We start from the raw sequence: 25,892 nt of genomic DNA on the forward strand, positions 1-25,892 counted from the left end.
AGTGTCAATTATGAAGTCAATGTCACAGCCCCTCTCAAGCTGTCTCCCTCTTCGCCCATTCTGGCCCCTTTGGTTTTCTCTTTTGTGTATTTGATTTATTTTATTTGAGCATTCATGCCACTAATGTCCATCTTGTCCACACTGGGCACACTGGTTCTTTTTTAAGAATCTTCTGCCTCTGCTGGGTCTTCTTCTTTTTTCTTTCGTCCACGTCTTTTTGGGCCTCTGGGCTGAGGGAGGGGGGTATACTGGCGATAGGCATTTGAAAGACGCTCTAAGTACGCTCTGGGGCCTCGGTGGCACCTTGCAGCACTTTAGACACTTTGGTCATATTAACTGACTTCTTCATACCTGCTTTCATGGCTTTTAACAGCAGGGTTTGATACTGGGTGAGGCGCTCCAGCCCAACTTGTGTTTTGGGATTCCAGCAGGGGGGTTACTTACAAGGAGACTTTATTGGGTAACTTACAGCACACAGGCGTACTTAATTTTTGGATCAGACAGCTTCTCTGAACCACGAGCTATTGCGCTAAATGGGTTTTTATACTATACATGTTACCCATAACACTAGCAAGCATTTTCAGCATAGGCTAGAAGTGTTTGGTTCTCAGGCACAGCTTCCTGTAAACAACTTCGCTTCCCAAAGTGCTTGATAACACTTTTTATTTATTAGTATGGGAAGACAAATTTTTTCTCTTTCTTTTGCTTTCTTTTTCTTTGCTGATCTGCCTGTATTGCAGATCATGTTTCAAACTTTTTATATAAAACTTTCTGATCTATGCACCAGCCTTGTTTCTTTATTTGTCTTTTTCAAGTTAAACTCACTTACTTAAACCTTTCTGCCTTACACTAGTCCCAATGACACACATTTGGGATAGGCTCTTCTTCTCCTTCTAGTTAGATTTTCTTTATCTTAAAGAACTATTACATTATTGTGGCTACTTTACCCCAGGTAATAAGCTCCAGGCACAATCAGCTGCTTTTAATTTACCCTGGGGGCAACTATGGCCACGCTTCTTTTTTACAAATGTTTTTTCTTTGCCTTTTGCCTTTTCTTTTTCTCTTTTCTCTATCTGTCTTCTACTTTCTCTATTCCTTCTTTTCTACTTGCTTTTGTCTTTTCTCTTCGTTATCCATTGGGAACCACACTTAGTATCATTTGGAGTTGCAACTAACACTAATCTGCAAATATCACATATATTTTATGATATTTAAGAAATCATAAAATATATACAACAAACTTTTTCTGCAATTTAACACAATGAATGGAAAACACTTCTTGCATGGTAAGGCATGATGGAGCAGATCCAGCAATTATACTGCTCTTCTGGCTGAAAGCTCAGGGCTCATTAAAATCAAGGGACGGGCATACCCACACACGCAGAGTTCTAGGTCACCATTTTTGCATCGGCAACTCTATGCTGCATGAGTTTTAGCAGAAGGAAATTTAAAAGTCACAGATCAAACTCAGCCTGCTGTACACTGAGCTGACTACAAACACAGACACACGGTCCACAGCGATGAGAGTTCAAGTTTATCAAAAGCTTTATAGCACTGTTCATGGCAAGTCTTTGACAATTTAAAATTTTAGTTCATGTGCAGAGTGTCTCTAAAAAGCCCAGACATTGATGGAAGCAAACAGAGACGGCTCTGGGCAATGAAGATGTGATGTTTCCAGCAAAGGCTCTCTACTTTTGCATGAGTTTAAAAAGGGAAAGTGTGGCCCTACACCCCTTTTGACAGACAAGGGCCTTTAACTTTTTAGCAAGGCCTCTGTCTAAACAGAGCGGCACAGCTCAGCTCTCTAGCTGTGACGCTTTAACCTGGGCAACTCCTCTGTAAATTTTATTTTACTTCTGTCAGGTTCTCACAGACATTTTAAAAACTTACTCTTTTTTTTTTTTTCTCTTCTAACCTGGTACACGAAAGCACTGAAACACTGAGTGCCGAAACTCAGGACGCTGGGGGGTGATGGGCATCGCCTTATACTTGCATTTTTCAGGCAGCCATTAATCTTCGGGGAGGCGGTGGGGTGATTTGCAGGACTTCAAAGGCAAGCTTCTCAGTTTGTTTGTATTTGTAAATCCCAAGCTCAAAACAGGACACGATGAGGTACAGGGCCACCAAATTCTTGCTTTGGCACGGGCAACAAATAACTCGGGTCAGCTTTCTTCGCTGGGGTCTCAAACAGGAAAACAGTCTTAATTTAAAGTTGTAACATCACTGACAGCGTCAGCCAGCCAGCTACACAGATCTCATTGTTTTTTAAGACAGTTGCTCCAATATTTTCTTTTCTTCTCAATCAGGTTGGGTCTCCCAGCTTACACAGTTTATTGCAGCTTTCAGGAGCATGGTAGTAGCGCGATTTTGGCTTGGCCAGGAACATGCTGTCTGGTTTCTCGGTCTCTTTAGCACACACACTTAGGCAGTGTAACACTGGACACTCGAATCAGTGAGATTTCTTCATTGCAGGGAATCCCACGGCAAAAGCTTAATGGTTACGCTCTTCAGAAATCATATAGCTGATGGTCAGTAGCTACAGGCTCTATGCAATTTTAACACAGTTCAAAGCTAAACACGGTTACCTTGACAGAGATCTTCAACGTGGTCTTTCCGCTTCATTCTGCTTTGGGACAGTCTTATGGCACACTTTCCACTCGAAGAGGGGTCTAGCCTGTGCTCTGGGGGCTGATTCTTCACCTTTATTTTCTATTTTGCCTTCATCTTCTGGGTCTTCATTTTCAGTTTCCATTTTTTAGGGATTTCATCTCAATTAGGCGAGGTGATGATGTTGCACAACTCAGAACGTTGTGGGCAATTTTCCTGCCCCCCCCCCTCTCGGCACGCTAGGCTAACAGCTACTTCTTTGGCCTTACACTCTCACGCTCCCACGCTTTGTTAAAAGCCAGACTGTCCTGCAACATTTTTCTAATTAACAGCCTCAGATCTTGTTTTTTTTCCTCTCAGCTCGACCTTGAGCTTTTTGCTGTTTTCTCTCTCTATTTTGAATCTTTTAAAAAAAAAAACCTTTTTCCTTCTTTGTTTGACATACATCTCAAGGGGGTGCAAGGTTTGCTTCCCCCACCACCCATAGCCTCCCTCTTAAATTGAAGACAGACACAATTAGGGAATGGGAATTGGTCAGTGAGTAAGGGGTCTCACTGGCCGACACAAGAGGATTTTTCACATCACGCACTTTGCTACTGGCCTGGGCACCCGGACGGTCAACGGTATGCTTCAGAAACCGCAGTAGCCACTCACACAATCATCAATCTCTCCACTACATCCATATGTCCCTGCCACCCACTTTTCCCACTTTTTACCAGAGCGGAAAACGGCTTCCCCAGCTTCCTCAGCTTCCTACTGAGTACTGGCGTGCTAGGTACTGGCGCCCACTCGGGGGTGTGATCAGGCCCCCCTTCTACCCGCAAGGAGTAGGTTCTTTTGTATACGTATACCACCAACACTGACCTTCTTCATAAGGCGGGGCCCTCTTTTTTTCTGCCCAGTGGCCTTTCTCCCTAAAGGCGGGGCCCTCTTTTTCCCATATACTTGCCTTTCTCCTGAAGGCTTCCAATGTGGGTTTCAACTCAATTGCAGCTGCGATACAGGCAGGGCTCAAGTTCCTTCCTCCGCTTCTCAAGGTTCTCTTGCCGCTCGCTGCCGTTTGGGCGATCCCGGTGCAGGCTTTCTCCCATTCACTCGACAAAAAGGTCGGTGGCGCCAAGAAAGGGAGGCATGCGCCGAGCTCGTCTTCCCGGTGCGGCGATCAAGAGCAGGCAACTGCCACCTGTCTGGCTCAGAGCCTGCCACATCCGAGTCACGGCACCATTTATGTTGCAGAACCCAGAGTCAGAGAGACCACGGAGTGAAGGAAAAAGAGATTCTTTATTTAACGCGCGGGCTTAAGGCTGGAATCGTTTCCAAAGAGCCAGAAGCCCCGATTTACATTAGCACATTGGTTTTATAGACATTGTGACACATATGAAACGGCTCCTCCTCCCCCTCCCGCATGGGGTTGCAATCCTCAACATTTCTTCTCTTAGCACTATTGTTTATAATACAAGAACTGGGTTATAGGGTAGCCATGATAAGGAGAGAACAGAAGAGAACAGCAGAGAACAAGATATACAATTGTATGACCTTTGACAAGATAAGGAATTCCTGTGTCTCGTCAGCTTACAACAATATATTCAAGGGAGAAAGAGCTCAGCAAGAACATGAAGCATGAGACTGCATGAGGCTACTTAGTCTGACCCCTGATATGGCTGCTACAGTCCAAAACATCTGGAGGGCACCAGGTTGGGGGAAGGCTGACCTCTGCCTCCCAGCATTCCTGCCCATCAGCCATTCTAGCTGGGGCCGATTAGAGTCGAAGTCCAGAACATCGGGGGGGGGGGGGTTGAGGAAGGCTGCTGTAGAAGAATGCTGCAATATAGTGGGCCTTATTTTTTCATTTATTTATTTATTTATTTATTTCATAGAATCATAGAACAGTAGGGTTGGAAGGGGCCTACAAGGCCATCGGTGGTATATATTTATTTACATACCACCCAATGGCCGAAGTTCTCTGGGCGGTTCACAAAAATTACAAAACAAGTCCTATTCCAGCTCCAGCCACACTTTTCAAAAGGCATTTTAAGTGGTGCCGTGGCATAGATGTGCATGCGCAGAGTGGTGCAGCTAGAATGGGATGGAGTAACAACATCAGTAACCTGGAACAGGTGTGGCCTGAGGAGAGTCTGAAGGCCTGGACTGAGAGGCCTGAGGATCTGCATTTGGCCCTCACTCCCAAAGTTCCCCAGCCTTGGCCTTGACCGAGGGTGTCAAACCTCAGCCCCAAAGCCAAATCCATCCCTCCTGAGGTTCCCCAGATGGCCCTGCTCCTTTCCCCTCACCCTGCCCCTTCCCCCTGTCAGTCTTTTGATGGGTTCCCCACCTTTTGCACATTTTCCCCCCATTCCAAAAGGTTGAAATGCCCCTCCTGTTACTGACAGTAAGAGCTTTCAGCTAAAATATGCTGGCATTTTTTATATTTTAGCCCCACCTCTGTTGTCTTTGGCCCCACCCACCACTGGAATGCCCCCCCCCCCAGCTGCTCCAAAAAGGAATTCAGCTCTCAGGCTGAAAGAGTTTCGACACCGCCTGTCCCGGCACATCGCTGAACTTTTTCTGAGTTTACGGTTTTATGGCTCTGCTGGATCACGGTGGTGTGTCCTGGTAGTTTCCGGCAGTTCTTAACATCTGAGATTTATCGCTGAGTATTTTATGTTTATGAGGTAGTTCGCTGTCCGGTCAGCTGTTAAACTGATGGACACCATACCAGTTTTTAAACCAAGAGAAACAAACCCTGCCGATGGAAAAAACAATCACCCTCTTTCTCTCTTTCTCTCTGGCCTTCCTGTAGGTGTGGGGCACACCCCCCGAATGCTCCATCATGCTGGCCATTGAATCCGAGCGGGATGAATGCTTGAGGCACTCTGACTCGGATAACCAGACTTTCGGTAAGACGAAGAAGAAGAAGAAGCATTTGTCTCCTGTTTTGCGTGCCTTGGTTTATATCTCGACCTAGTTATACTGCAAGCATCGTTTCTCTGTAAACCAGGGATGCAGAACCTCTTCCAGCCCAGGGCCAAACTCCATTTTGAGAAGCTCTTGGGGGCTGCGTTCCAGTGGTGGGTGGGGCCAAAGGCAAAAGGGTGGGGCCAAAAATACAAAACAATACCAGCATATTTTAGTTTAGAGATCTTACCGCCAGCAACTAAGCCTTACGAGAGTCATTTCAACCTTTCAGAATGGGGAACAAACAGTACAAAAGCCGGGAAAACAGCAAATGATTGGTATTTGGCAGAAAGGGGGTGGGGCCAGGGGCATGGCCTTCTGGAAGACCCCAGAAGGCCAGATTTGGCCCACTGGCCTGAGGTTCTGTACCCCTGTTGTAAGCCATGCATCAGATCATGGTTTCCAAGGCAAGACAGGCTGAGGAGCTGTGAGTGGTTGACTCTGAGAAGCTGCTGTAGAGTTGTATCATTCTGAGACAAGGTCGCTGTATCCATTCTGGGTCACTGTGCACTGTTGTCAGAGCTTGCTGATGGGGCCACCCAAATCAAGGTGTTTTTCTTGGTCAGCCACCGCCAGCTCAGATTCCATCAGTGTATATATGAAGTTGTGATTTTTTGCCCCAAAGTGCATCACTTTACAGTTGCTTACATGAAACCGCATTTGCCATTTTAGCTGCCCATTCTCCCAGTCTGGAGAGATCTTTCTGAGCTCTTTGCAATCACCGCTTGTTTTAACCACCCTAAATAATCTGGTGTTATCAGCAAATGTGGCCATCTCACTGCTCACTCCTCATCCCAGTTCATTTATCAACCTCTGAATAAAGGTGGATGCCACGGCTAGAGTGCATCATGAAATACAGTTCATTTTGAATTCCAGGATGGAAGCTTGGGAGAGTGTGAGACCAGCTCTGAGCTCCCTGTGCGTGGCGGGGAGAGGGACTTTTAAGTCACCGCAGTTTAGGCAGGTATGTTTAACTTACCTTCCCCCTGTGCTCTTCTGAGTCACCGAACTAGTTTTTTATGATTAAAGGAGGCTTAAGAACAGTGACATGTTTGCACGCAGAACAAACAAAGAACTCTGTGGGTTGGCATCCGCTGACAAGGAGCTTTACTTGTTTTAGTGAGGAGTTCCTTTTAAGTTGCATAGTGCATGAGGCAACTTGTGAATTTAGTAGCCTGATGGGGCCAGTGTGGACTGCTTGCCTGCAACCCATGCTTTATTATTATTATTATTATTATTATTATTATTATTATTATTATTATTATTATATGTATGCATCACTTCCCACAGCAAAAAACACTCTTGAAGCAACTTAAACACACAACACAGAAATCTATGATTAATATAATGGGGACAGAGGTAGGGGTGTATGGATTGTGTAAAATCCACTCCATCTGTGTTTCACGGATTTCAGGCACCTTTTGTTCCATCATCTGCTCAAAGACAGATGTGGGGGGGGGCTGTCATGCAGAAAATGAACACAAATAATTCCCTAATCGGTTTCACAATGATTTACAGAATTTACCTTAGTATGTAACAGTTAGGGTATCATTCCCCATTCCATTCAACTTTTCTCAGCAGGAACGTGCATATTTTCCTACAAATAAATACGCATAAATTCCGGGAAAGTAAAAAAAAGATCCGAAAATCCACGGCCTGAGGGGGTCGCTCCGCAGTGGATTCCACAGGTTGGGTTCTTAGATATCCGAGCTCATCTTAGTCCATCTCGAATTTCTCCAGCATCCCTAGCTGGGGTATGTGTGTGTGTGTGGTGGGAGAGGTCAATATAAACCATAATCAGCACAATAATACAAATAAAAATAAATACCATAAGAACACAAGCTAGAAACAATACCTAAAGTGTTCATCTAGAAATCTGCAAAACCTCCCCCAGCTTGCAGCCTAGAATGAACATCACAAAAACAGCCCACAGCAATTGGACCATGACTAATGTCCAAACTCAGAAGCCAGCCTCAGAAACATATGTGCCCACCACTTTTCAGAACAATCCACGCCACATCTTTCTTTTGTTGGTATGAACCTTGGTTTAGTTTCACAGGTGCACTGATGCTAACCACAGCTCCCATCTTAAGCAGAATTTAAACCCATAGTTTGTAATGAGCTTGTGTTCACAGGGCATCTTGGCAGAAACTATTTCAGGAATGGGGAACCCCCAACCCTCAGGCGAGATGCAGCCTTCAAGGGTTCCCCCGCCGGTGGCAAGCTTCTTTTGCTATCATCTCTGATTGGAGATAAGAGGGTATTTCAAGGCAACTAACCTTTAAATACCCTGCGAATAATCAAGCTGCTGCCAAGGTTTGGAGTGGTGTGTTTTACATCGAATCAGGGTGGGTATTATCCTGGCAGGGGAGGTGTTGCATCAAATTGGAGGCAGAAGAGCAACCATAAAGCGTTGGGTGTCTGTGCTTTCTCTGAATATTTATTGAAAGGCCTTTCCCTCTTCCATCTTCAAAGAAGGCACAGACCCCTGACACTTTCTGTTTGCTCTGCTTTATTTTCAATAGAGTAAATGCAGCATAGAAATGCAAAAGGCTGGTCCCGACCCCTGTGCTGCCCTGGGTAGGGGAGAGGATACATCTCCTTGGCCTCCCTCTACTCTCCATTTCTCTGGGCCAGACCTCCCCTTTTCACCTTGAGGACCGGTGCCCAGGTTCGGTAGATAATACTGCGTTCCATGGCCTTGAAGGCTACCTCCGCTGGCAGTGTGTAATGGACCTCCTCTACAAGGTCCATGGGGGAGAGGGTCTTTTGGGATCTTCCTGCTGAGATCACCTTCAAAGGCCCTTCCCCCTGTGCCCCACCTTCGGAGATCAGATGGGGGATTACTGGAGAGAGGGCCTGTGATGATCTTACGGATTATTTAGAGATTCAAAGTGCCGGTATGAACATTCAAAGCCCTAAACAGTTTGGGGCCAGGTTATCTGAAGGATTGCCTCCTCCCATATGTACCTGCCTGGACCCTAAGATCATCCTCAGGAGTCCTCCGGGAGCCCCTGCCAAAGGAAGTGAGGCGGGTGACTACCAGGAAGAGGGCCTTTTCTGCTGTGGCACCCCAGCTGTGGAATGATCTCTCTAGAGAGGTTCGCTTGGCACCTCCGTTGTACTCCTTTCAGCACCAGGTGAAGACCTTTTTTATTTTCCCAGCATTTTAGCACTCTAGTCTTTTAGCTGTGCTGTTTTAAATCTGTATTTTAAATCTCTGCTACTAGGTTTTGTTCTGGTTGTCCTTTTATATTGTAGTGTTAAGCTTTCATATTTCATATTGTTTTATGCTGCACTTTATGGTTTTAATTTTTGTGAACCGCCCAGAGAGTTTTGGCTATCGGGCATGTGATGGAAGTTGGAGGGCATTAACCAAACCAATGCCATTTTATGTTTGGACGTCCATGTTGTATGAGCCTATTTCTCAGCTCTGTATTTTAGGAAAAGGCTGTGCTAGAAAACTTTGCTTAAAAAGACTTGCCCATGCTATCTTTTTCATGCAATTCTTACTGCAGGTTTGTGGTTAAGCTAGTTCCTATGCAACTGGAAAGTACCGTATTGTTGATTCTCAAAGAGCTGCATTGCATTGTCTAAAAGTCACAGGAAAATGGGAGGGGCAGCAATGGAAAGGAACAGCCTGTGACGAATGTCAGGTATAAAGAGTGCAAAGCACCATGTGAAGGGTGTTTGTCTTCATACCTGCATGTATGAAGACAGACCCGCTGCAGCTATCGGTTTTCCTAACTAAATAATAAACAAGGCCTTTGCAAGTGTGAACTGGCCCGTGTGGTAAGAATTCTTTAATTCCCACTACTACTCAACATCGACAGGTGGTATAGAAATTAAATACATACGTACATACATACATGCATACAAGCATACATTATTATGCCTCTTGGGAGGAGATGGACACCTGGCCAAGTCTCCCTCCTTCCTTATCTCCTTGCTAGCATATAACCCCTGATAATCTAGACCCATGTGGGGAGAGAAACAAAACCTACTCCCTTCCTTGAGTTTGCTCTGAAATTGTTTCCCATACTCCAAATTAAACAACAACATTTATTACAAAGAAATGATACAAGAAGAGAAGCAAAGCAAGCACAAAGCAAATCACAAAACTTAACAGTGACTGGGCTTTCTTCGGAGAGACAGCCTAAATTATACTAAAGCTGGTATACCAACTACGCCCTTATCTGGACAGAGAGAGCCTAGCCACAGTTCTCCATGCTCTGATAACTTCTCGTCTGGATTACTGCAATGCGTTATATGTAGGGCTGCCTTTGAAAACGGTCCAGAAACTTCAGCTGGTCCAAAATAGGGCAGCGAGATTGTTAACAGGGACTGGCCAGCAAGCTCATATTACGCCAGTACTTTTCCAGCTGCACTGGCTGCCAGTCCATTTCCAGGCCCGATTCAAAGTGCAGGTATTAACATTTAAAGCCCGTAACGGCTTGGGGCCAGGTTATCTGAAGGATCGCCTCCTCCCATATGTGCCCGCCCTGACCTTAAGATCATCCTCAGCGGCCCTTCTCCGTGAGCCCCTGCCAAAGGAAGTGAGGCGGGTGGCTACCAGGGAGAGGGCCTTTTCTGCTGTGGCACCCCAGCTCTGGAATGAGCTCCCTAGTGAGGTTCGCCTAGCACCTACATTGTATTCCTTTTGGCGCCAGGTGAAGACCTTTTTATTTTCCCCGGCGTTTTAGCATTTTAGCTTTCTAGACTTTTAGCTTTGCTGTTTAAAATCTGTATTTTAAACTCCTGCACTGCTGCTAGGTTTTATTGTGGTTGTATTGTTATATTGTGGTTTTAATGTTCTATATATTTTAAATTGTTTTATTGTGTGCTGTTTGGTTTTAATTTTTGTGAACTGCCCAGAGAGCTTCGGCTATTGGGCGGTATAGAAATGAAATGAAATGAAATGAAATGAAATGAAAAAATAAATAAATAAATAAATCCCCAATATCCCATTTTTAAAAGCTGCACTTCCTCGTTTGTTTCCCCTGGCCAAGGGAGAGCAGGGTGATTCCCAGTTACCTCTTCCAACCAGTACAGAGCATGAGGCGCCAGTCCCCCCCCATTAAATAAGACCGTAAGGTGGCCACATAAAGGAGAATGACCTTGTTGGTCTCTGCCAGGTGAAATACCTCTTAAGAGCTTAAAAGTGCATGCATCCTTCCGGAAACCTAACAGGCGGTGGTTGCCCGGCCAGGAAATGCCCACAACTAAGGAGAAATAGACACTGAGAAACAGCTTAGCATTGCAGGGCCTTTTACGTCGTGGCACCCAAACTGAGGATAACACAGCTGAGTACAACACTTCATGCATCTGATCCATGAAATTTTATGTGATAATAAATGTGTTAGTTGTGCTACAAGGTGCTTCAAGACTCTTGGATGTTTTGGCCAGTGCAGAGTATGTGTCATGCTTCGCCCGAAGATGATGGTGTTGGCAGGAAGGGGAGGGCAGTGGTGCAGTCCATCATGTGGTTGATTGCCTAGGGTAGTTGCTACTTGCCCCAAGAGCAGGTGAGCAACAGTGCAGATGAAAGCATCAGTGGAGTGGGAATAGCACCATTTTTTTCTTGACCGGAGTCACATTTCCAGAGTTGTAATAATTTTGTCTGACATGCTGTCGTGCATGATTCCCATTTGTACACTACCAGTAATTAGAGATACTTACAACTGACATAGGAGGCAAGCAGAAGTGATATAACAACTGGGGCATTTGATTGAGGCCATGGCGCTATTTGTCTCTCACCACTGCGCTGTGAATGCGCTTGGTCCTCACAATGCTTGGCAAATCCAGGTAGGCCTGTCAGATTGTGAAGACCCATGTCTCAAAAGCTGCCAGCCGCTGCCAGTCAGTGTGGGCCAGGAGTGTAGAACCTCAAGCCCGGGGTCTGAATCTGGACCACCTGGGGCCCCAATCTGGTCTTCCAGGGTTCCCCAGATGGCCACGCCCGCTTCCCTGGCTCCACCCCCTTTACCCAATCACTGATTGTCTGGTGGTTCCCTGGCTTTGTGCAGTTTTTTCCCCCAGTCTGAACTAGAGCTGTGCTGAAAATTTCTCCCACATTTTTTTCAACCATTCTCATTCAATTTGATAGAAGAGAAATTTCTTCTGAAAAGAAATTCAGTGGTGAAGAAATTTAGGAGAAATTCTCATGAGTTGGGTTTGGGGTTCTTGGGCTTACCTTACTTAGGAGGCGATCAAGGACTAAGTACAGATGTCCTGTTTTTCATTGTACAATTATTTCTCCGGCAGCCTGTAGCCTCCTCAGCTTCCCACACTTCAGTTAAAGCCCAGTGGAAGGCAGGACATCCGGCCGCTGGGTAGCAGGGACGCCAATGGCGGCGGCCGTAGCCGCCGCCATTGGCGTCCCTGTATTCAACCATGATAGGCTACGTAAATATTTACGTAGCCTATCACATCTGGGTTTAAAAAAAAAAAGTGTACGCAAATGGCGGCGGCTACAGCGGCCGCCATTTGCGTTTACGTAGACTAAGACGGCGAAAAATAAGGGGGAACACAAATAGCATAGTAGGCTTTACATAGCCTATCACCTCTATGTAAAACAAAAACAAAAGACAAGACTGCAAATGGCGGCGGCAGCAGCAGCCAGTCGGAAGACCAGCCGCCGCTGCCGCCGCCAAAGCCACCACTGGAGCCGCCACCATCCGGAACATCCGCCCCAGGTAAGTCTCATCCCGGGGGGGATCCGCGGGAGGGGCAGGCCATTCTGCCACGGATTTCAGGGGGCTGAATGCTAGTGCATTCGGCCTCACTGAGATCCGTGGCGGAATTCTCTGCCATCCCTACCCAAACCCCTTCGGAAAAAAGAAAGCAGCTGTGCTACAAGCCCTGCCAATGGGGAGCCCTACCTGGGAGAAACTGTTGAGAATTTCTCCTCCTCCTGGGGAAATTCAGTGGAATTGTCTCCCGAAATTCTCTGCCCACAAGTAAGGTGGAGAATTTCAAGAGGCTATTTGCTCACAGCTCTAATCGAAACTGTTGGAATGCCTCTCCTAAGGCTTAGTTACTTGCATTAAAAGCTTTATGCTACAATATGCTGTCAATTTTGATAATCTAGCCCCACCCCCTTTTGCCTTTGGCCCCACCCACCTCTGGAATGCAGCCCCCAAGAGCTTCCATGAAATGGAATGCAGCCCTCAGGCTGAAAGAGGTTCAGCATCCCTGGTGTAGACAGTACTGAGCTAGCTGGACCAGTGGTCTGAGTCAGTATATAACAAGGCCGTTTCCTGTGTTCCAGCACTTGACAGCAGTAGCCAGGAATTTCAGTGCACACTACCACACAAGTCTTACAACAGGAGTTAACAACGCTGGTGTTCCATAGCTCAGATTATAGCTGTCCTCACAAAACGGTAGGTGTATGAGGCTCAAAAGAGAGCACTTGAGAGTGTTCTTGGTAGGAGTTTTTGGTTGTGTCTTTGAGGGAGGCACACCTGAAATTGATATGGATGTGGTGTTTGAGTAGGCCTCAGCCTCCCATCAGGCCTTGCAAAAGGAATTAGGGAGAGGGAGAGAACTGCATCCTAGAGTAATAAAGGAACTTGCAGAAGAACTCTCAGAACCGCTGTCTATTCTCTTTGAGAAATCATGGAGGACGGGGGAAGTGCCAGATGACTGGAGGAGGGTTAACGTTGTCCCTATCTTCAAAAAGGGTAAAAAGGAGGAACCTGGGAACTACAGACCAGGCAGTCTGACATCAATCCCTGGGAAAATTTTGGAGCAGATGATAAAACAATCCATCTGGAAGCACCTTGAAAACAACGCAGTGATTACTCGAAGCCAACATGGATTTGTCAAGAACAAGTCCTGCCAGATGAATCTGATCTCATTTTTTGATCAAGTGACCTCTCTTGTGGACCATGGGAATGCTGTAGACATCATATACCTCGACTTCAGCAAAGGTTTCAACGCAGTGCCCCATGATATCCTGATGAGCAAACTAGCTCGATGTGGGCTAGATGAAACAACGATCCGGTGGATCCACAGTTGGCTACAGAATCGGACTCAAAGAGTGCTTATCAATGGGACCTTCTCAAGCTGGGGAGAGGTAACGAGCGGGGTACCGCAGGGCTCAGTCCTGGGCCCAGTGCTCTTCAACATTTTTATTAATGACTTGGATGAGCAGGTGCAAGGAATGCTAATCAGATCTGCAGATGACACCAAATTGGGCGGGATAGCTAATACTTTGGAAGACAGAAACAAAATTCAAAGTGATCTGGATAGAATGGAGCGCTGGGCAGAAAACAACAGAATGAAATTTAACAGGGAGAAATGCCAAGTTCTGCACCTAGGAAAAAGAAACCAAATGCACAGTTACAAGATGGGGGATACTCAGCTCAACAACACTACAAGCGAGAAGGATCTTGGAATTGTTGTCGATCACAAGCTGAATATGAGCCAACCATGTGATGTGGCTTCAAAAAAGGCAAATGCTCTTTTGGGCTGCATGAATAGAAGCATAGCTTCTAAATCCTGGGAAGTACTAGTTCCCCTCTACTCAGCACTGTTTAGGCCTCATCTGGAGACCTGTGTCCAGTTCTGGGCACCACACTTTAAGAAGGGGGCAGACAAATTGGAGAGGGTTCAGAGGAGGGCAACAAGGATGATCAGAGGACTGGAAACAATGCCCTCTGAAGAGAGACTGAAAGAACTGGGCATGTTTAGCCTTGAGCAGAGAAGACTGAGGGGAGATAGGATAGCGCTCTTCAAGTATTGGAAAGGTTGTCACAGAGAGGAAGGCCAGGATCTCTTCTCCATCATCCGAGAATGCAGGACACAGAATCATGGGCTCAAGTTATAGGAAGCCAGATTCCAGCTGGACATCAGGAAAAACCTCCTGACTGTTAGAGCAATACGACAATGGAACCAATTACCTGGGGAGGCGGTGGGCTCTCCCACGCTGGAGGCATTCAAGACAAGGCTGGACAGCCATCTATCGGGGATGCTCTGACCTGGATTCCTGCACTGAGCAGGGGGTTGGACTCGCTGGCCTTGTAGGCCCCTTCCAACCCTACTACTGTATGATTCTATGATTCTTTGGTGCTGCTAAACTGGGCAACTGTTTGGACTTTTTTTAAGGGGGAGGAAGCAATTTTTGACTGAAGGGCACTGGCTCAGGGGTAGAGCCCTCGCTTTGCATGCAGAAGGTCTTCGGTTCAATCGCCCGTTAGGGCAAGGAAAAATTCCCGCCTGAAACCTTGAAGAGTCGCTGCCAGTCAATCTCGACAATACTGGGCTAGGTGGACTAATTGTCTGACTCCGTATACGGAAGCTCCCTATGGTCTTATGAATTTTACTTTGTCTCGTAACAACAACCTGTGTTACCTTCAGTTAGCCTTCTTTATGTCCTGGGTTGCTATATTTCTATACTGCTTCTCCCTACAAAGCTCCCTTACACTGAGACTGGCTATTGGTCCATCTAGCCAGGGCCAGCTACAGGTTTCTGGGGGCCCTTGGGCAAGACAACCTCCATGGGACCCCTCCCTCGGTGAGTCCACCTTCTCACTGCCATTGTCCCCAACTGCTACTGCTCCTCAACTTCTTTCCCATCATTGCTCCCACTTGCTTGCTTGACAGGCAGGGAGCCAGCAGGCTGTGACATCTCCTGCTCCTCCTTCACACCACCACCGTTGGCTGGACCAGAATGACAAGCAGGTGAGCAAGCAGGTTGCAGTGGTGAAGAGGAGGAGCAGGTCCAGGGGGCTCTTGTCAGCGGGCCCCTGCTGGGGTGTGAGCCCTCGACAGGTGCCCAGCCATGCCTTCCCTTGACGCTGGCCCTGCATCTACTCTGTCTCTCAGTGGGCCTTCAAGATCTCACACGGAGGGCTTCTCCAGATCCTATTAATTGGAGATCTCTGGGATTCGACCCTGGACCTTCTAACATGTGAAGCATGTGCGCTGACTGACACTGACCTATCATCCAACATTTAGTGGTCCTCCATCCAGGTATCTTTGATCTGACACAACAACCAGCCTTGTCCCTGGCAGTAAAAATGTATTTCTGCCATCGGAGCCAGAAAGAGAAAGCAGGAAATCCTTGACACCCCAAATCTAATAAGCAGCTTTACAGTTAGGTATGAGTATGAACCGCTGCACCCTTTACATCCTGTAGTTCGGCGGGAATTTCGGTTATAGTAAAAGATGTAATTTGTTACCCTTCGCTAATTAAATGAACGGTATCGAGAGGCGTGTGCGTGTTTTTTTAAAGAAGTCAAACATAATCAGGACAAAGTGAAAAGAACATTGGATTTAGAATTCCCCTTATCAATTGCATTGATTAAAGGTGATTCATCTGTTTGGGCATGTTTGATTTGGCCAGTGACTAGTCATTAATCAAAACTGGCTCACCACAGCACCTCATCCGTCTTTCCTTTACCACTGGGCACTGTTTATAAAAAGCTGTTTCCGTCCATGAAGCAATGAGAGCTGGCTGCAGTTGGTAGCTTAAGATAGCGGCTGCAGTTACGTGAGTTCAGCTCAACTGTTTACTGGGGTAATGTAACACTTTACAAGGGGTAGTTTGGTCATGCTGTCTCAGCCCTCCAAGCAAATATGTTTTTCCTGCCCCCCACTGAGCTCTAAAGCAGTGGTGGGGAACCTCAAGCCCAGCAGCCAAATCTGGCCCTCCTGGGGTCCTCCAAGGCCCGCAAGATTGCCATGCCCCTTTCTCATGGTCCCACCTCCTTTCCCCAGTCATTGATTGTTTGCCGGTTTTCCAGCTTTTGTGCCATTTTTTGCCCTTCCGAAAAGGTTGAAATGCCTCTCCTAAGGCTTAGTTACTCTCAATACAAGCTTTAAGATACAACATGCTATTGTCTAATTTTTTAAAATGTTTAGTCAGTGTACCTCTGAACCCTGGATTCTGGGGCCAAGCAATGGCATGGCGAGTGTGTTGCTTGTAACCTTCCCAGAAGTACATCTGTTAGAAATAGGATGCTGGACTTGGCTGATGCTCTTTCGGTCCAGAATGGTGCTACTTATATCCTCAGAGATGAGCAGTGTGGCCTGTTGGCTACAGTACTGGACTGACAAGTATAATTGCAGCTGATCCATAGCGGGCCCTTGGCTAAATGGCCTCACCACTCCATGACTCGGTTTCCCCACCCTTTTGTGCCTGTCATCCATTCCACTGGGCGAGGTCTCCTGCCTGAATGTGGTCAGTGAAGTTGGCAAGAATAAGGCAATCAAGAGAAAGAGCCCAACAGGTGAGGGGGTCTTTTCAGGCAATGGGCTCCCACTACCCTATGTAATAATTGTCCGCTTATATGGAATCTGGGGGGGGGGGTTACCATAAAGGCATGGGGAGGGGAACTGCATGCCCTTCAGGGGTTATGTCTTTTCCTTCCACTTTCTCATGTTGCTCGGTAGATCAGGAGTGTTGAACCTCAGCTCAAATCTGTCCCACCTGGGGTCCCCAGCATGCCCTCTGAGGGTTCCCCAGGGGGCCGCCCCTTTCTCTCCCACCAACAGTTGTTGGGTGGTTTCTTGGATTTGCATTTTCCCCCCATTCTAAAAGGTTGAAATGCTTCTCCTAAGGCTTCTTTATTGGCAGGAACAGCTTTCAGCTAAACTATGCTAGGGGGTTTTTTTGCTCCACCCCTTTTGCCTTTGGCCCAGCCCCATTTGCATTTGGCCCCTTTGGCACTGCCTGCTGCTAGAATGTGGCCCCCGAGAGCTTCTCTGAAATCGGATTCAGCCCTCGGGCTGAAGGTGGCTTTGCACCTCTGCTCTAAAGAAAGCTGGTTCTTGAGGGAGGCACCCAGGCAGGGGCCTGGGGTCAGCATCAAACCGAAACTCCGTTTACACGGGAGAAAGGGTGGTGGTGGTAGTGTACTGCCTATTGCCTGTGATAACACTAATATACTTCTGCCTCATTAAACAACAACCACCACCACCACCTCTGCACCAGTTTTGAAACTGTTTGTGATGGGGAGAAAGGGGTAGGTTTAAAGATTATCATATATACGAGCAAATACACATGCAGCACTTTTTAAAATAGAAAAGGTGGGATGCCCCCTTAGTGTTCAAGGGGTGGAGGCAGCACTGAAGGATAACACCACTTGGCACTGGAAGCAATTTGCTGATCCAGCATTTGACTTGCTGGCATGTGTTACTGTGGCTCACAATTGCGAAGCCGGGAGACAAGGCGCCTAGAAAGCTATGCGTTCGGATGTGAGTGGGCCGTGGGTTCGTCAGCTCTCTGCTTCCCCTCTCCTCCTCCAGCAGGATAATTAGGAGGCAATCAGAAGTTTACGTTTTTGCTTCAGTTTTTAACTAACCGTAGTTTAGCCTTATGCCTGAACCTGGACAAACTGTGGTTTGGCTTTGTTATGCTTTAAGGAAACACAGGTCAACTTCAAACTGTGGTTTAACAAGTCAATGCTGGCTGGGAATTATGGGAGTTGCAGTCCAACTCATCAGACGCATTCTAAGATTGATGATATTTTGCTTTAGCAGTCCAACACATCTGGAGGGAGCCGGGTTGGGGAAGTTGCTGTAGACCAAAAGGCCCCAACTTAGGTCTAGCATCATTTGCCCAGGGAGATTTGCCCAGAACAGGAGGAGGAGGTGGAGGTGGAGGAGGAGAAAGCCAGTGATCTGAATGGAGGCTGGAGAGGGAACGGGGCAGTAAAAAAGACAGGTCCCTCCATCCTTCCCTCTGTTCACACTTCAGAGAATGCATGGATGTCATTACATCCACAGCCACTCTGAGAACCTTGGCAGCTGAGAACTGAGAACTGGCTTTGGAGCCAGGGTTTCCATGTGGTGTTCAGGGAACCCTGGGGGTTCCGCTACACAATGAGTAATCATGAATAGAGCTGGCAATAATCAGTGATTCAACAAACAAACAAAAACGGTGAGACTGACCCAGTCATTCAAGGATTTATAAACTCCACACGCACCCCGAAAAAACTTTGTTCCACCAATTCATTCAGGTGATTCAGGAGGACATTTACCTGGGAATAAGTCCCGCTCATAGAACCATAGACTCATAGACTAGTGGGGCTGGAAGGGGCCTATAAGACCATGGAGTTCAACCACCTACTCAGTACAGGAACCTAAGCCAAAACATCCCTGAAAGGTGGCTGTCCAGCTTACTTTTGAATGCCTCCAGTGTGGGAGAGCCCACCACCGCCCTAGGTAATTCGTTCCATTGTCACATTCAACTCGATGAGTCTTGTTTCTGGTTAGACAGGTGTAGGACTGCACCATCTCTGATTCCCACCCCCTAAAATACAGCATGGGAGCCATTTTAAACCTCTGGGTCTGCTTTCGGATAAAGCATCTGGCAGATTTTGCAAGGCATTCTTCTCGATTTCACCATTGTGGCCAAAAGACTGATGAATTGAAGTGACCCATCTCGATGTGAGTGAAGCGGCAGGGCACCTTAGATGGCTCTTTTAGAGCTCTGACTGCTTTTGACTGAAACCTGGAGCGGATTCACCACCCCACCGGCATCTAAGCCACCGGCTTCCACTAGTTCCCTCTAAACTCAGTTGGAACTCTTACAGTAGCTGGAGGGGGGGGGTGCGGGGGGGGATTTTCCCAGCAACAAAACATTATTGTGAGCTATCGCTGCTGTGATGCCAAGTATTTTGTGGTGGCTTGCTCTTGAACAGGCAATTACGACCCATTCACTTTATAGAAGTTCTCCTCCTGGTGCAGCAGAAGAGAACTGTTAGGACTGGTTTGTTGATACGGATCAACACGTCCACCTGCATTTTTGGCCTCCTCTTGTGGGGCATGGCTACAGGACTCTCGTGATGAGCATCTGTGCTTTGAAATGCCCCTTTATGCCATTGTTCGTGCAGGGCAACGGCTCAGTCCAGCAAGTCTAGCTGGTATCCTGCCCACACTGAGTGGGCTACCAAAAATGCTCTCCCGGAATCCTTTACTGGAGCCACTGCACAAAGCAGACACATTGGTATGGACAAGGTTCCTTGAATTGTGAAATCTGTTACCACCAGAGGTAGTGATGGCCACCTGTTTGGATGCCTTTAAAAGTGGATTCGACAGATTCATGGAGAGTGAGGTTATTAACAACTACAAGTCTTTATGACTATATGTTGTCATATGCTGGTAGGTTAGAGTGTTGGACTGGGAGCTGGTAGACCCAGGTTCTAGTCCGAGCTTGGCTGTGGAAGCTCACTGGGTGACTTTGGGCCAGTCACAGACTCTCAGCCCAACCCACCTCACTGGGTTGTTGTTGTGAGGATAAAATGGAAAGGAGGAGGATAATGTAAGCCGCCTTGGGTTCCTTGGAGGAAAAAAGGCGGGATATAAATGCAATCAGATACTGAAGCTGAAGCTCCAATATTTTGGCCACCTAATGCGAAGAGAAAACTCACTGGAAAAGACCCTGATGCTGGGAAAGACTGAAGGCAAAAGGAGAAGGGGACGGCAGAGGATGAGATGGCTAGATAGCATCAGCAATGAATATGAACTTAAGCACACTCCGGGAGAAGAGCGGAGGACAGGAAGGCCTGGCGTGCTGTGGTCCATGGGGTCACGAAGAGTCGGACACGACTGAACAACAAATAAATGCAATCAATCAATCAATGCTACCCCCAGTATCAGAGGCAGTATGCCAATGTACCCTGGGGAACACAAGCTGGGAGGGTGCTATTGCACTCGTATCTTCCTCTTGTGGATTTCCCACAGGCAGTTGGGCTAGGCACTGACAGAATGTTGCACTAGATGGACTTTGGTCTGATCCAGCAGGGCTCTTCTGATGTTCTTAGGAAGGTAGAAAATGTGAAAATGACCGATTTAGAGGAGAAATGTCTGTGTTCTAACTGAGCTTCCTAAGCATAGAAAGCTTGCTCAGAACTTGCCAGGGGGTTTGCTTGCTGCAGGTACATTGAGGCCCCAGTGCACGCATCTTCTAACTGCGTCACTGTTTGCTTGTTCCTCACCCCGCACCATTTGTTATGTATTGTTCCCAATGCGCAACAGGAAAGGATATTGCTGGGGACATGGAGGAGAGGTGGAAATAGGGAAGCCTCTCTTCTCAGACACTGCCTACAAAATGATCCCTTTTAATTTAAAAGAAGTGTCCTGAAAGATAGGAGCCATCGGGAGGCGGGGGGATTTGTCAAAGCCAGACAAGTGAGACGGCATTCCCTCAGCCACACATGTAATCTCATCATCTCATTACGGTGGATCAATTTCCCCTCTAATCATTCACTCCTTCAAAAACACAAATACGCATGCACACACTAAGGAGAATGACCAACGAGCTTTAAGATCTATCTTAACTCATTTGTCGGGCTGCCGGCTGCACGGACAGCCCGTTCCCTGGCTCTGCCCCCCTCCCCGTCCCCCAAAAAACCAGCCTGGTGAAGCATAATGAAGTGAATACAAGTGATCAGAAAGCAGTTGGGGTCTCAGACAGTCCGGCCAGTTCTTTGAGAGCCTCACTAACTGTCCTGTGATTGCTTGGATAAATTGGATGAAGAGCTGGGGGGCATGAATTTGACCAATCAGGAAGATCATTAAAGCTCAGAAAAGTGCTAGTGACCCAGGGAAAGCACGGGGGGGGGGGTGAGAATAAGAAGAGGGGATGAAGTTTTCTTTGGATAACTTTTTTGTGGCTTCCTAGCCTTGTTTTTGTATTGGGTGGGCAGTGGGACGTGTTGCTTAGGGAGGCTGCGGAAATCTCTACTGCTCTCTCTCTCTCTCTCTCTCTCTCTCTCTCCCTTTTTTTTTAGACAGGGGAGTGGATGAGCTGTCAAGGATAAGATAGTGGTGCTGAATTAAATGGTCAAGCAGGGACATTCCCCATGTGTGTGGGGGCACAGACCTTCACAATCTCACAGACCCTGGAAGGTTGATCCTCTGGTCCCTGCCTCACTGCACTCTGGCCTCAGCAGCAAACCTTCCCACCACCGCACCCCCAGACTACACAATATGAAACTGTGCCAGTCCCTTGGGCATGCCCCTTAGAGATGCTGGGTGCCCCAGATGGGGTGGTTCGGTGGCACCCACACAGACATTCAGACGGCCAACCAAAGTGCCTTAGCGCACATACGTGTTGTACGCAAACACACACATGCACACACCATGGGGAACGCTTTCTTTTTAAGTCTACGTTTCTCAGCACAAGTTCTGGCAACTCCTGAGGGGGAATAAATATTAGGCTGGCAGGGAGGTGTGGAGAAGAGCTGGCTGGCAAGCCCTGCTGGTGCCATTGCCTCTCCCACATTCTTGGTGCACACTGGGCTCCTGTCATGGCCAGCCTCAGAGGAGGAAGGACTTAAGGAGGTGCTGCAATTGGCCTGCTTTTCTGTAACTCTTTACAGGGCATCTTGAGCCCTGGCCTGGCTCCAGGCCTCAGCTCCTGATTGGCTTGGAGCTCTGCACATATAATTCCTTCCAGGACAAGTGAAATCCTAGCCCTGGGCATTGAGCTGGCAAGTGTGGCCAGCAAGGAGATGACATTAATAGCCCTATTTGACTTGCTTTCCTCAGCATCCCCCCCCCCTTGCTTGCTCCTTGTCTTCTTACAGAGCATCTCTCTTAGATTTCAGTCTCAGCTTGTGCCTGAGTGACCCACAATCTTTGTCTGTTTATTCTGTTGTTGTCCCACCATCCTTCTATGATGGACCTCAACGTGGCATGCCCAGAGTTCCAAGGTGGACTGCCAACTAGGCTCAGACTTGCTGAGATTCACCAGGCTTGCTGTATCATGCACTTTCAGATAATATTATGGGTCCAATATGCCTACTCCCAGATTGGGAATGGACTCCACTGGGCATTGAGGCTTGAACACACACACCCCTTCTCTGGGGGGCATGTAACTATCAGCCTTGCATCACCTCCAGGAAGGCTTTGATGAACTTCAAGAAGATGATGCTCCAAAGCTAGAGAACAACCTTCATTTATAGTCCTCCATGTACATGTTAGGAGCATAGGAGGCTGGTTTATACTGAGGTAGACCATTAGTTCATCTATTGACTGGGTTCACACAAAACACACTAACCCACACTCAGTGGTTGAGCGTGGGTTGTTGCTGAACCATGGGTTGTTAGTTGAAACGTGGGTTAGTGTGTTGTCTGAACCCAGGATATTTTCCGCAGGGTGGCTTGTTAACCATGCAGTGTGGCGTATTTTTCTCGACCAAGCCACCTTGTTGGAAAGGTTTCTTGTTGGGTTGTTCAGGGTGGTGAACAAGCCACACTGCATGGTTAACAAGCCACCCTGTGGAAAATCTCCTAGGTTTAGGCAACATGCTAACCCACAGTTCAACAAACAACCCGTGGTTCAACAACAACCCACACTCAACCACTGAGTGTGGGTCTGCGTGTTGTGTGAACAGCCCCATTGTCTACACAGACCAGAAGCAGCTCCTAGGGTTTCAGATAAGGGGTTTTCACAGCCCTTTCTGGAGATGCCAGGAATTGGACCAGGTATTTTCTGCATGCAAAGCATGCGCTCTACCACTGGGCTACAAACATGTTCCAAGTACACATCCTCCACTGCCAGGAGTGTACAAACCCATCCCCCAGGCCTTTACCATACCCCCAATGGGTGCTGTGATCCCCTCCCCCGCGCTGCTGCTGCTGGGTTCCACCTTACTGATTTCTCCACTGCCTCCACTTTCCATTCCTTCCTCCAGAACTCCTTGTGCAAATCACTTGTCACCTGCTTCTGCAAGTAGCACAGCAAGAACGGTCTGTATCAGGATTGCTGGGATATGTCATATGTGTACATGTGTGCATATGTGTGTGCCCCTGTGTGTGCTTGCACATGCATGTGCCATGGTGGGCTGTCTGTTTTGAAACTATATGAAAACAGCACCCAAACCGTATGTATGAAGCCTGAACAAAGCACTCATGCACTTCTGGACAATAATTTGCAGAAACGGCATCTTGAAAGGGTTCATATCTCAGAGATCCCAGCAGAGATCTCTTTGTGGTTGCTTTCTTTCTTCTTTTTTTTTCTTCCTTTGTGTTCTGAAAGCATGGTAGCTTTTAAAAGAGGTTCTAGCAAAGCAAGGTGGGGTGGGGGAGAAAAAATAATAAAGCTGGCAGAAAGGTTAATGAGTTTTTAAATGAGGCATCTGTTCTATTCTTCAGCATCTTGTTTGTAGTGTGGCAAGATAAGAAATTAATTAATACATCTTTGAGTCTTCTGAGATGAGACATAAATTCTCACTCTTTCAGTCCAGGCAGAGGCAAAGCTGCTTCCTGGGGTACTGAAAAATGAATCTGTGAAACTTTTGAAGTTCGTCTGTAGCCAGAGAGATTTCATGTCTGGAACATGAAAAAAAGAAACCTATTAAATTAAAGGTTATATATTCGCCATCACTGCAGTCATACCAGCATGATACAAGCAATTAGGGATAAGCCAAAGGGAGATATTTTGCTTAAACTGTGTTCCCCTGCAAAAATAACCCCTTCCCCTTTCTGCTGCTTTTATTTTTCAGAGGGGGGGGTGATGAAAGTATCTACAATTTCCACAAGCAAGGAACACTCTATAACTATTATTATTATTACATTTATACCCCACCTTTTGTTCCTCTTGCAGGGAACCCAAGGTGGCTTATATGGTCCCACCCTTCACCCTTTTATCCTCACTACAATCCTGTGAGGTAGGTTAGGCTGAGAGTCAGTGACTGGCCCAGTCACCCAGTGAGTTTCTTGACTGGATAGGGACTAGAACTCGGATCTCCCGAGTCCCAGGCCAACACTCCAACCACTACACCGCACTGGTTCTCACCACATTACCCCTCTCCCTCTCGTGCTCCCTCCACCAGGATCTGGTGGAATCTCCTCCAAAATCAGGCTGAGCTTCTCTGACACCTTCATTGGCTGCAGCCTTGGGGCCATTTTGTTTATTTGGAACCATCTCCTTTTGGCTATTAACATAGCCAAATCTATTTTTGTGATAGAGCCAACTCTGAATGCCCACGCCACAATCTCACTGTTACTATACACAAAAGTTGGCCCATTTTGAACAAAACAAAAGGTATTGAAGCTTGGAGATGTGTAAGCACTCCCTTGCTCACCTCAGATAAACTTGCAAATGACCAGATTTCTCCCCCCCGCCATCCAGAAAAAAAGTGAATAATTTTCCGAGTCCAACCAAGGCTCAGGAAACAATTCCCACCAGCCATTCCTGTCCCCAAAATACCCACCCCACCAACTCCCCCTTCTGTGGATGCCAGGGGCTCCGATGTGAGTGGGGTGGTGAATCCGCTCCAGGTTTCAGTCAGAACCAGTCAGAACTCTAAAGGAGCTCTCCAAGGTGCAAAGCAAAGCACCTTGGATAACTTCTTTAGAGTTCTGTTTGGTTCTGACTGAAACTCTTGATTTTATCTGGTATTTTCAAACTTTAAAACGTTTCATATTATCTTTTTTCAAGTATTTTATGGTTTTAATTGTGAACTGCCCAGAGAGCCACGGCTACTGGGCAGTATAAACATATAATAAATAAATACAATAAATAAAAAATAAAGGAGCTATCCAAGGTGCACCAAAGATTCACAGCCACAGTGACATCAGAGCCACAAGCCTCCATTGCCTCCCCCCCCCACAAACATTCCCCCCTTCTCTTTTGTTGTTGTTGTTCAGTCGTGTCCGACTCTTCGTGACCCCATGGACCATAGCACGCCAGGCCTCCCTGTCCTGCGCTCTCTCCCGGAGCGTGCTCAAGTTCATATCCATTGCATCGGTGATGCTATCTAGCCATCTCATCCTCTGCCGTCCCCTTCTCCTTTTGCCTTCAGTCTTTCCCAGCATCAGGGTCTTTTCCAGGGAGTTTTCTCTTCGCATCAGGCGGCCCAAATATTGGAGCTTCAGCTTCAGTAAGATGGCAGTGGGAGCAGCAGGCTTGGTAGCAGGGAGATGGATGGGGTTGGGTGTCCTTTCAGCCAATCCCAGCTCCTTTTTCCTGAACTGCGGGCTAAGAAAAAAACATTGCCACCATAGTGATGCTGGTGTGACATTTTCCACTGGGGGTCTGTGAATTCAGGTCCGTGGGGAAAACCCAGCCTCCAGTGTTTGCCAGATGGCCATGACCCCTTTCCCCAACCACTGATCGTTTTGTGGTTTCCCACCTTTTGCGCAGTGCTTCCCCCATTCTAAATGGTTGAAATGCCTCTCCTGAGGCTTAGTTACTGGAAGCAACAGCTTTAAGCTCGAATACGCTGGTATTTTTTGGTACTTTGGCCCCTCCCCTTTCTCCTTGGGCCACACCCATTTTGCCTTCGGCTCCGCCCATTGCTGGGGTGCGGTCCCCAGAGCTTGGCTGGAAAGAGGTTCGACACCCTTGTCATATGTCACTATGTAGGTTGAAGG

General features: G+C 47.2%; 1 protein-coding gene across 1 annotated transcript in view; it reads left to right on the top strand.

Moving 5' to 3' along the window:
• The window catches only part of LOC146345233 (vasoactive intestinal polypeptide receptor-like), a 171,271-nt gene that overhangs the window by 35,272 nt on the left and 110,107 nt on the right, over positions 1–25,892 (top strand). Inside the window, exon 2 of the mRNA XM_084859444.1 lies at positions 5,408–5,504. Coding sequence (XP_084715570.1) covers positions 5,408–5,504 — 97 coding nt within the window. The remainder of the gene's footprint in view (positions 1–5,407; positions 5,505–25,892) is intronic.

The sequence above is a fragment of the Heloderma suspectum genome, chromosome 5 (assembly GCF_057233095.1).
Source record: "Heloderma suspectum isolate Gila_16-S chromosome 5, 16-S_ref, whole genome shotgun sequence".
Lineage (NCBI taxonomy): Eukaryota > Metazoa > Chordata > Lepidosauria > Squamata > Helodermatidae > Heloderma > Heloderma suspectum.